The sequence below is a fragment of the Primulina tabacum genome, chromosome 3 (assembly GCF_025594145.1).
Source record: "Primulina tabacum isolate GXHZ01 chromosome 3, ASM2559414v2, whole genome shotgun sequence".
Taxonomy (NCBI): domain Eukaryota; kingdom Viridiplantae; phylum Streptophyta; class Magnoliopsida; order Lamiales; family Gesneriaceae; genus Primulina; species Primulina tabacum.
The window spans coordinates 7375823-7388293 of record NC_134552.1 but is presented as its reverse complement, the minus strand read 5'-3'; the positions used below and the strand labels follow the sequence as shown (position 1 = coordinate 7388293).

At 31.1% G+C, this 12471-nt stretch overlaps 1 protein-coding gene across 2 annotated transcripts; it reads right to left on the bottom strand.

The window, feature by feature from the left end:
• Nucleotides 1-5890: 5890 nt before the first annotated feature.
• LOC142538906 (nudix hydrolase 21, chloroplastic-like) lies at nucleotides 5891-8262 on the bottom strand. 2 transcript variants are annotated; one of them, XM_075644197.1, is made up of 5 exons: nucleotides 8015-8262; nucleotides 6988-7087; nucleotides 6814-6897; nucleotides 6435-6557; nucleotides 5891-6344 (listed from the first exon to the last, which is right to left on the bottom strand). In XM_075644197.1, the coding sequence occupies exons 1-5, from the start codon at nucleotides 8098-8100 to the stop codon at nucleotides 6189-6191; spliced, it is 549 nt and encodes a 182-aa protein (XP_075500312.1). In that variant the 5' UTR covers nucleotides 8101-8262; the 3' UTR covers nucleotides 5891-6188. The 2 variants fall into 2 exon arrangements, with proteins under 2 accessions (XP_075500312.1, XP_075500311.1); XM_075644196.1 differs by having other exon boundaries at nucleotides 6988-7102; nucleotides 8015-8259.
• Between the last annotated feature and the right edge of the window lie 4209 nt (nucleotides 8263-12471).

Genomic DNA, 12471 nt, shown 5'->3' with positions numbered 1-12471 from the left:
AACGTTTCCAAGAATATGAATTGTTTAAGATTTAAATGGTCTCGGATCAGATATTATGTAAGCAAAATCTTGCAATTAGGAACCAATGTCAATCATGGCACTAAATAATAGAAGGAATAATTAAGAGTATTTTGTCAATAGCCACTTTTAAAATTTCAATTAATTAATCTACCTCATTATTTTCAATATTCAACATATTATATTTGTGATTTTATATTATAACTCAAGTCCTTTCCAACTATCAAAAACTTTATGTATCCACTGCTCAATGAGTTTTTCTCATGCCAACCACTCCAAAACTTTTGTCAATATTGTTCGTAAATCACACACACACACACACAACACATAGAGTATGTCTCGTGTGAGACAGTCTCACGAATCTTTATATGTGAGACGGGTCAACCATACCGATATTCACAATAAAAAATAATACTCTTAGCATATAAAATAATATTTTTTCATGGATAACCCAAATAAGAGATCCGTCTCACAAAATACGAGCCGTGAGACCGACCGTCTTACACAAGTTTTTACCATATATATATATATATATATATATATATATATATATATGCACCCTAATATATATTTACATATTTCTAATTATTTTGTCTGATTTATTTTGAGTTAGTTGACTAATCGATCAATGTCAAATAAAAAGTGACGCATACGGATTCTCAATCATAGGAGAGGGGCCAAAGTAGTTAGGAACAAATAGGTATAAAAATTAATATATGTTTTTTAGTAGCAACAACATTGAAATTGATAGTTCGATATTGCCCATTTTCTACACGAATACTCCATGTATTATTTATATATTGCGACAATTGTATAAAGTGGATTCAATTAATTAACATTTGTGGCTGCTTTGCATCAAATTGACAATCATCACTCAATAATATATTTTTATAAATTGTGACACCGTAATAATTTAATTGTAGCCTTGTAGATGTGTGATTATATATATATATATATATATATATATATATATATATATATATAGACCCATTTTTTCCTCATAAACATGCATATATCGAGTTTAAATAGTTTACACTTTCGTAGCTTAATTACGAGTGCGCATCAAATGTAAATGATTTGTACGTAATTATACATACAATGTGCAAAATCATTACCGACCGAACGGAATTAGCGAAAATTCGTTAAATTTAATATATACCACATTGATGTCCAGTAGACTAACATAAGAAATTTAATTCCGAAAATATATTTCAACTGGTTCCGTTTTAAGTCTACTGGAATGAACCGAACTTCCAAATTAAGTCGTTCGTTTTGATTTAACTGGTAGTTTTGGTCACCCCTACGCATACTATATATATGTATGTACATGTATATATACACTCGTATTGACAGATTTATATATAATGTAGACGTAGAAGTCAATTTTGTAGATGGTTCATTTTTGACAATATCGTATCATTTTTATCTGGGAAAAAATGGGAACTTATCTATACCAGTTTAAGTACTGATCGTATATATCAAGATCATAAAATTCAAAAGGGCCGGTGCGGTGACCATCCTAGTTTTAATTGCTTGTTTGAATTGAAATTTAATTAGCTCAAAGTCTAACAAGAAACTTAGTTTAAACTTTCAAATAATTTTCTCTTTAGTCTAACAAGAAACTTAGTTTAAACTTTCAAATAACTTTCATATATATATATATATTATATGATCTAAGCAAAGACATATGGTTTATTTGTTCTTAATTAGCCATTATTTTAGTGACGACTAAACAAAGTAGGTTGGAACGAAGCTGCAAGTGGCAAGGATTTAGTTAACCTTACCCCAATTAATATATTAGACATCTTTACGTAACTAAATCTCTATTTTAGAGAGATTGACAGACCGTTTCAATTGTCTGCATTTCAGAAGCCATTTTAAACAAATTATGTTGCTCTTTTTTTCCACTGGTTTTATAGGCGTTTTTACGACCGATTACAGAATTCGTTTTACTAGCTGCTATTCATGTTGTAATAATTCCATTATGTTACCTGGCGATAATAAGAAAGGATCTAATTTCAAACAAAAATTAATTAATTAATGAATTTGATTCTTGAGTTTTAAAAGTCTATTTGAATTATTATATAGCTTAAACGAGCAAATAACATGTTCCTTGGATTGAATATGTATGCGTCAATGTCAATGAGCAGTTCATGCCGTGCATCGGTTAATTCTATCTAATGCAGTTTCATTCATCGTCTTATAAAATCAATAAACATATCATATAATTTCAGCAATTGGTTTAAATTCATATATTTACTAAATTGAAGAAAAATAAATATAGCCTTAAATTTTTCCAATATATATGGTGGACTGGACTATGAACTGATCGAATCAAAGAATCGAATGGACAAATGTTTTAAAATTATGAATTAGCTTCTTCAAGAAAGCTTGAAGAAAAAGGACATATATTCCTAAGTGAGTAGGTGGACTCTTTTTTCATTTTCTAACAAGAAATTGACTATGGAAACCTTTAATTCGTCACTAATTTAAAATTCAAGCATCAGGGTTTCTTGTAATGGCGTCGTTGATCCGTTGGTTCTTACAGGTAACCTAGATTTCCAGGGTTCGTGGGAAAATATATACAATAGATCAAAAGTCAAAACATTTCTTGCCAGATTGGTAAACATTTATATGTGTGTGTGTGAACGAATCATAGCTATATATGGATCGATATACAATATATAAGGTCCAAATATGGAATCATATATATGTGCAATATGCAATAATTCTCCCAAAAATAATTAAGATAATTTATATTCATTCAAATAAACCTTTATCCCAATTCAAAATTTTAGTAATAATAATAAATAGCCCCATTGATCTAAATAAAGTATTCGAGTAAAAATATATACATATATCCAATTGGTTATTTAGATGTTTAAAATTTCTTGATAAGTAGTTCTTCCTTGCAGCGAATTAAGTCTAAAAGTTTTGAAGAAGAACAGTGAGATGGAATTATTGAGATAGTTAATTAATTAAAGTAAGAAACCAATATTATACTACATAATTGGTGTGATACATTTGTCTCACATATTAAAAATTAAAGATTTAAAATGAGTTTATAATGAGCTTACAATGAACTTCTATAGCAACTTTGGTTAATCATTTTCGTAAAAACGAGGACGAATACGAAGTAGTTGCTATAGGGGCACATTGTGCAGTCACGCAGGCATGGGCCTAGGCTCGGGGCGTGACATAATGGTATTAGAGTCGGTCACGGCATGAAACACCGAGAAATAAGTGCTACGCGGGACAAAGTGCTACGTACATGGGAGCCATCTTTTGAACACTCGGGACAAAGTGCTACATGACGAGAGCCACCTCTTGAACCTGTAGGAGCCACTTCTAGATTCTCGGTGCTGGTGGATCGAGTGGTCAGGCCGCGACGAGGGCGTCACGTTCTGAAAGAAGGGTGATTGTGATATCCTTTATCCCACATCTTAATAATTAAATATTTAAAATGAGTTTAAAATAAGGTTACAATGAACTTCTATAACAACTTGGGTTAATCATTTTCGTAAAGCGAGGACGAATACGAAGTAGTTGTTATAAGGATCAATTGTGCAGTCACGCAGACGAAAGCCTGGATTTAGGGCGTGACAATTGGTATTAGGAGTTAAATATAAGTTTTGCGGGTCTGTATAAATACCATACAAAATTCTTATAAATATTTATTTTAGTTACTCCTTGAATTAAAATTCATGCACCAAATTTATAGTTGAAAAATGAAATTTAAATGGGTAGCTCTTGAATAATATTTGTTTGCATACGTACATGTAATTAAAATAAAAATTATACTCGTAAGTAGTATTTTTACAATTATGATTAATAATAAGTACTGAAGTTTAAATGTTGAAAGAGGATAGAAAACATAAATTTATTTACCAGTAAACCATCACTTTTCTCTATTTATACTATATATAATTTGTTATTTGAGTGCGTTTGGTATCACAAAGTTAGAGGAGAATTGCGCGCATACAATTCTACTTATTATTATGTAACAATAATTTCTGGTTCGATTAGTTGAGTTTGGGATTTTAAAAGGAGATTTCTGCACTGAAGGTTCATCTAAAATAATTATTCGACAATTTTTTTTCTTTGCAAAGAAACAATAATTCTTCTCTTTTTACGAAATTTTTGAAGTTAATATAATCATATAATATCGAGCTTAAGTATCTTTTACATTGCATTTTTTTTAAAAAAAGTTAAAAAAATAAAATGAGAAATGAGAGATTAGGTTAAAATCTCAACAGCACTAAAAAAGTCACGATTAATGTATGTAAGATAAACCTAATACATCAAATTTTATAAAAGCAAGAATTTGTTAGATCAATATTTCATAATTTATTTTGTTGTTGTAACGAACAAAGTTACTACTGCGAAAATTACGGGGATCGACCTGCCCAGTCAGGTCGTGGGAGCTTGGGGTAACGCAACTCTCAGAAAATCTTCATTGTATCATGAGGGAAATTTTTTGTATCCATGTGACTAAGTGAGTGAGAAAAAATTTATTAAAATAAAACGTTGCAAACGTGTCTTTGAGTTCATTCACATTTTTCGAAATAATCTCACAACGGTATTTGCCTAAATAAAGTGCCGAGAGTAGGAATTTGGAGACCCTTGGAGTGCAATGTGTTTGGATTGAGAATCGAATGCATGATTTCAGATAATTATAAGTTGCTCTCATATAATTTAGGCTCGTTTATTAATGATTATGACTGATCACACATAAAAACAATTGTCATTTAAATACATTATCAAATAAAATCCCTCGGTCCAAATGAAAACTTAATTAGAGATATGAGATTCAGAAACCAGAGCATTTGTCATTGATTTCCACTGCAGGTAAATGTGGTATAACGAAAGGCGAATAATAGATTAATCATCTGGACAGTTTGATGTAGCTCACGTGAAGAATTATGCGACTTCGCGACGACCGTCAAATATTCGAACAGGTTAGAGGATGCTTGAGCCAGCGGAGCCAAACAAATTTGAAAGGCCGAGACTAACTAGTGTAGGCCAACGGAAAGCAAGAGCTTGAAAGGCAATATCATAAATGGTATATATATACAGGGTGGTGCTTGCTAATGGGGGGAAATAACATCAAGATGAAATGATATATTAAATTTAATAACTACTACACGATGAGACGATATATATATGCTGAGATTACATTTTTCTTTTCATTAATCTTTCGACAGCTGTGGAAGAGAGTTCAGGAGATTAGGAAGCATTGGATCTCAAATTGTCATAAATCGCGGTTCTTGATCCAGAAACCGGTAGTGGATATAACAGGGTGATCGATTGTAGCCTCCATGAATCACAAAGTTTCATTAACCCTGTGAGAGAGTCAAGCCAACTGATCATGGCATGCACTTGTCAAATAATTCAATGATAATTCAATGACAGAAGATAAATCTTGAAATATGAGAGTGCATTTTACTCTGTAGAGAACCAGAAGAAGACGAGAAAGACATTCTGCAGGCAATGTATGTTTTTGTTTCGGAAATATTTCATTTCCCCAAAACAAAAGCAAACAGACCTACGGTATTTCGACTAAATGAATGTTTAAAAAATCAGTTCATCACATATGATTACCGTTTGTCATACCAAAATCTAGAGTACTTCGACTTATCCATAGATGTTGAGCGTGGTGATATAAAGATTGCTTGGATAAAACATTGCGAGTTTTTGTAGTTTCACGATCACAAAAACTCATTGAATCTTCTAATCACGACTCACGAGTATTCAAAATACGACAAAGTCATGCATCAACTTTCCATATTCATTTCCTTCCCCTTAAAAGTGATAGAGGATTTGAGTCGGGAGTTTGAAATCAAAAGAACCCAGATCAACGATCCAAATGAACTCTAGCAAACAAACAAGGATAAATGTAAATTAAGGGGTTTATGTACTACGCATGCGTGCATGGGTTTCATAGAAAGGTAAACAATGTAACACATATTACAGGACATATGTTCCAAGTTAAAAACAACAGAAATTTCGAAGAACTTAATTAGGCTATACAATTAGACTTGAGAATTTGGAAAAATGAGACGACAACTGAATTCCTGCTCCTAGTTGTTCTTCTCGTTTTCTTCAAACTGGGGCAGATGGCTTGGTTTCTGCACCATCTTCAATGTCTACTGCTACTGCTACCACTACCACTATAAGTTAGACTTAGATTTCACACCACCCTGGTTAAATGAACCGACGTCAGTTATATCCTCTTTAACTTGCACTCTGAGGCGATTCACTAATATTTCCAAAGCTTCGGTCATCCACCAATATTGACAAACTTTTCTGGCTTCTCGTACACTAATCTGTCATATTTAAGACAACATGAAATCAGAATTTAGTCGAGGGAGCAGAGGGCCCTATAAATGTTCATGAGAAAAGTCGTGGAGTATTACCCATGATCTTTGACGTGCATCTTTCTCGGGCCAAAATTCGAGTTGCTCTTTCACAAGTAATGGGAACATGTGACACTCGGAGCTGTTGTTCTTGTTCTTGATATTCCATTTACCCAATGTACACTGCATGACGACGACGCATAGATGGTATGAGGATAGGTTCGATTTCCAACTTACTAGTAAAATCTGCAATTCTCTATGCATTGTTTTAAATGTTCTTTAGCATGCCATACATGTCACAGTTATAAACTTGAAAGGCCGTGACTGAAGCCTCAAAATTACACGACTCCAGTACTCTCTCTTTAGATCACATTCATGTTGGAACTTTTCAATCATGTGTGACATACAAAAATATACATATGGGATCTTAAATACTAACCTCAACATCACCCACTACTCCGGCTTCCTCCACCGTTTCACGCAGTGCCGCACTCTCAATCAACTCGTCCGTCTCCCAACCTCCCTAAAGTTAAAATGTGTAGTACTTATATATTATAGTTTCTCTTCAAATTAACATTATAATTATCATTAAAAAATAACAATATCATGATACCTTTGGAAACAGCATCCCTTTACCCTTTCTCTGTGATGTAATAACGAGAACTTCAATATCTTCCTCGTCCACCTGAGATTTCCCATTGATGCCTTTGTATCTGTAAGGAATACATCTGTACATAACATTAAATTAAGTACATGGTGAGACCCAAGTAGACAAGTACAAACTTCGAGTTGCAATAATGGAATATGAGATAAACTTTCATACTTAATAAAACAGTGGACTCCACGTGAAACCCATACGTAAAATTATTATTATTATTATTGTTATTGGAACCAAAACCATCGATTCCAGAAACGAGACATAGTCGACATATAATTGCAGGCCATTGAAAATACGTGTTGTTTCGGACCACGTGAGTGGTGGGTGGGTCTAAGTCTAATTAACGGCATAATTAATCGATCAATTTCCACATATAATAATAATAAAATAATGATTGGTTATAGATTAAAAATGCATCCCAGAACCAACGGACTGAAATTTCTCAGAAGCTTCAATTACGATTGCCCCAAGATTCAGTCAAAGTAAACCGGAATTTCCCCGCAATTACACCCAATCAAACTGATTAAAGTACTCTGAAACATACACACACGCAAGAAAATTAATCACTTAGGTACAATCAAAAAAATTTAGTTCTATGTAAGATATTAAATACAAACAAAATAATTTACTCGGGTAACTATATATGAATGTATTATATATGGAAAGTATTATTCCAGATGCATAAAATTTTCTCACGAAAATTGATAAACTAGAATACAATAAAAGAAGAAGGAAAAAAAATACCCATTATGATTATTTTGGCATTGCTCGAAGTCGAATTGAAGCAGTTGGTTGAAAATAATAATGCAGATAAAGTTAAGTCTGCTACATGTTTTTAGATTGTATTTCAATTTAAATATATATTTATATAAATATGCGCATAAAACGATTAAAAAACGAGAACATTAATACGTTTCAGTGAATTATTTTATGCTCGAAAACACAAAATCTATTGAAGTGCGGTGTGTGAAGAGAGACGAACCCGACAACTTGGCGATGGCCATGAAAATTATAACGCTGCTTATTTCTTCCAGTACGAGAAACAAGACCAACTTCGTTCAATTCCATCAGGCGCAAAATCGAGAAAATATGAATGGCCGGAGGAATATGTCTTGAAGGTGATCCGGCGATAAATTTAATATTGTGGTTTCAGACACGAGAACGATGATATCTATCACATTTGTTAATTTTCCCACTGCGAAAAAGGTTGGGGAAATAATGACAGTTTATATACATAAATTTATGACAAGAGGGCTTCACGAGCTATAAGGGTATTTATGGGAATTTGATCGTGCTGATCTGAACATGTGATGTCTGACGGTGAGGATATTACATTTACTATAGGGTTGAATATTTTCCAGTATTTCTGCACATAAGGTTTGAGGAGGACAAAGTTAAGAATAGTCTATGGCTAAACTCTCATGTCGTAAGAAGAGAAATACTTTGGTGTAACATATAAAATGAAACACGGTTATAATATAGATTTATAGTTAGGAATTTTGGCAAAAATTTGTGTGAGACGGTCTTACGGGTCGTATTTTGTGAGACGGATCTCTTATTTGGGTCATCTATGAAAAAATATTACTTTTTATGCTAAGAGTATTACTTTTTATTGTGAATATTGATAGGGTTGACTCGTCTCACATATAAATATTCGTGAGACCGTCTCACAAAGAGACCTACTCTAGGATTTTTTCTATGATTAGTTTTATAATCACTTGTTAGAAATATATCAAGGAAATATATCAAAAGGATTAAGTATTTATTTGGTTTAATTTAGAAATTTCCCATTTCACAAGAAGGGCGTGAATTCTTTTTGTTTTTCTTTAATTATTATTATTAAAAATAATTATAACAACTCGAGATGTAATGTTTAGGTAATATCCCCATTTTTAATGATGCAATTGGGAGTAAAAGAGGTGAAACGACCGTTTTTATGATGTAATGAAATGTAATATCCCAAAAATAAGTGTTATATATATATATATATATGTGAAATGACATACAATCTCTCTTTTGAGGGAGAGACGTTAGTTCGAACTCACGTAAAATCAATCATTTCTATCTCAATGTTGTAATAAAAACATATTGACTCCTTATGTTTGTTCAATTATGTTTCACCGTAGTCTTCCACCGGTGAGAGATAACTTATTTAGCAAATTAGATGTGTTTATGTCCGAATTGAATACGATTAAGAGATTACTGAGACCAATTGTATTTAAATTTAGTTCGATTTGTACGTAGTTAAAGTATATCTCCAATATTTTGACACCAACGTTTGTCGGAGAAGTCATCCATTTTAAATTTGCACGTAAAATTTATTGTTTGGCTGAGACAATTCTGTCCAATAATCTATATATATATGTTGGGATGCAGATGGGTCAAGGAAGGCTTCACATGTTGTTTCATTAAAACGGGGTGGCATTTACTTAAATAATTCGGTTAATTATTATTCCTTGATAAACGGAGTTTTATTAATTTTTTTGAAAAATATTTATATATTTTCTTCCTTTTTGTTTTTTATTATTATTAACTTTATATATTGTCTTGTGGTAGAATTAAAGTGGTGGAGAGTACGTGGATTGCTTTTGTAGCTTGAATTTGTTACCAAATTGAACTAATATACACCTTTTGAATTCACCAAAATATTATTATTATTTAATTAATTTCGGTCGGCAATCAAATATTATAATAATTTTATATACGGCAATCCACCATCAGACTCCGAAAGGTATAAGACGGTATAAGACCTTTTATACATATTATAATAAAAAAATAATTTTTTTGGATAATTGAAAAGTGAATGGGTGACCATGCTCGCCAGTCCCAGTATATATCCTTGCTTATGTATTTAATCTATTTATATGATATTGACTAAGGTTGTATTTGAAATTATAGATTTCAAAATTGATGGATTTTAAATATATTTTTTTAGTTTTAGAAAAGCAAAATCATATTTATCAAATTCACAATTTTCAAGTTTATGAATTTCAAGTTCACCCAATAATAAAGATATTTGAAATCTATTATATTTTGTATAACTATGTGTAAATAAGTAAAATAAAGATTCAAGATTCAATCTATTATTCATCGTTAACAATAAAATTATACTCAAATGTATAGATTTCAAATATATCCAATCAAACACAACCTTCAAGAGTTTTTGAAGATATAGCCTCTGAAAGTTGAATGGCATTGACTATAGTCATAATTTGTCTATTGATGTTAAAGTTTTTTTTTACCCAAATTAAATATTATAAGTTTAGGACACAACGCATGTGATCTGATGCTAGTGTAATAAATATCGCATGGATTTTGAATAAGTGGCCGAGTCAGGTTTTCATTTCTATTCAGGTTAAAAAATTTTAAATCATGGTTGAACTAATATTGACAAATAAAACCCCGAGCTATTGAAAAATAAGACAAAATTTTATATATAAAAAATTTGGAAAAAAAAAAAATTCGTCCAGGCGGAGCAACACATGGCTCCGCCCGTGTTTTGCACTCTTGATCCTTGACTTAATCATCGATGCTATTCTTGGTTCCTAATTTGTTTGTATATGTGGAAAATATGCAGGTTGCATGTTGTGGATCCGATTGAATACATTAATAATATATATGTTTATTTCACAATTAATTAAATTAAAGTGCAATCGTTAGACGACACTGCATTAGACATACTACCAAAAAAAAATAAAAAAATGTTCTGGATAAAACATGGACGGACTTCTCGACAAGATGAGCCACAAGAAATAAATGTACACGAATGACTAGATACACCCAAACTTCATGACGAGTATATATTTCACAAGCATCAGATACACAAAATTGAATTTGAATTGTAGCGTCAAGTTATACTTATCGAATATTATAACAGATGATGATAATGATATATTTCAAATCTTTTAAGTCTTATTACAACGTTATAACACCGTATTTTCTGGAATCACTTTAATTTTGGTTTGATTTCTGTGTTTTGAACAGGTCCAATCCATACGACGACAATAGTCTGAAACCGCATACAAATCCGCCCACTATTGGAGAAAACTCGTGGCTTTCTTTTGGACTCTTGGGAGTCAGTCTTAATTTGTATTTTCCATCACAACTTAAAAGCAATTTGATACACACGCCATTTTATAAAAATGGATAAACATTGACATTGACTTGTGATATGATTAGTAGATAGAATACTTAATTACAAATAATGTCATTAACAGAAGGTATTAATGGAATATTATGGTATGGTACTCGATTTGTCTCCATTAACTATGATGAGATGTACAAGGATTGCCGGAGGTAAACATGATGATTACATAGGTTGGGTTTTAATTGTATTTATGAGAAAAATAATTATAATGGAAGGTTGCATAAAGTCTGTTTGATATAAGAATTTTTGAAGTAAAAATAATTATTAAGTTTTTATTTTAAAAGAAATCAATTGGCTAAAGAAAATGAGGGTTAGATGATTTATTTAATTTTAATTTTATATAAAAAAAAGTTAAGTATCATTTCCTCCTTAAGTGCAAGTTCCAAAAATGGGTAGTGGAAGGAAAAATAATTTTTGGGCTCTAAGTTATAATTTATTTTTTAAAATTATGTTTTTCTTGTTGACAAGGTTCTGTTAAATAATTGATTAAGAGTTTTGATTTTCTAAATTTTTATAGAGTTTAACTTTATATGTGATTTGATATGATTAAGAGTATTTATTTCTTTATAAAATATATCTTACAATGAAATGATTTGTAGGTATCTAATTAACGAAAAATTTTTAAGGAAAAACATGCTTATTAATACGATGATCATATTTTATGCACAAAAAAAGAGAGAAGAAAAAGAACGGAAAGATAGAGATGAATATTCTCAGAGATAAAATTAAGTAAGAGCACCACACGTTTGAAGATTACTATTTACAACTGTGTTGTCGTGGTTGTTAGAGACATCTGAATACAATACTTGCGAAAATGTTGATTGAAGATTTCGTTTAATTTATTGCTCTAGTTTTGGCACATAGTTTTTGCATTTTTTTTATTATTTTATTATTGTTTTTATAATGCAAATTGATTCTTTAACTTGTTAAGAAAGATAACTTTTCATAGAATTACTAGTTTGTTAACCATAATTGTTTTTCTAATGATATTTTGTCTTGAGATATTAGACAAATATTTATACTTGTACATAATTATCTCTAGATTATTTTTATTTAAGTTATTTATTTGTGTGTTTTATTATTCTGCTACGTGTTGTCACTAAATATTATAATATCTGAGACAACATTGATACTTGCTACACATAATATTTTTATCGATAATGTTAAACATAATTCATTTACATGTGGTGAGGGGTAAGCACTAAATAAATCAAATCTCAAACAACTTCTCAATTAAAAGTCCTACTTAATAAATCATTTCTTTAAGCATAGTTAATTAGCTCATACATAAT

Bases quoted from the DNA above. Each gene is read 5' to 3' on its own strand.
- LOC142538906 (XM_075644196.1), bottom strand. From the start codon at position 8,100: ATGGAATTGAACGAAGTTGGTCTTGTTTCTCGTACTGGAAGAAATAAG. The intron at 7,103-8,014 runs GTTCGTCTCTCT...TGTTATGTACAG, and splicing joins GGCCATCGCCAAGTTGTCGG to ATGTATTCCTTACAGATACA. The intron at 6,898-6,987 runs GTATCATGATAT...TTTTAACTTTAG, and splicing joins AAGGGATGCTGTTTCCAAAG to GGAGGTTGGGAGACGGACGA.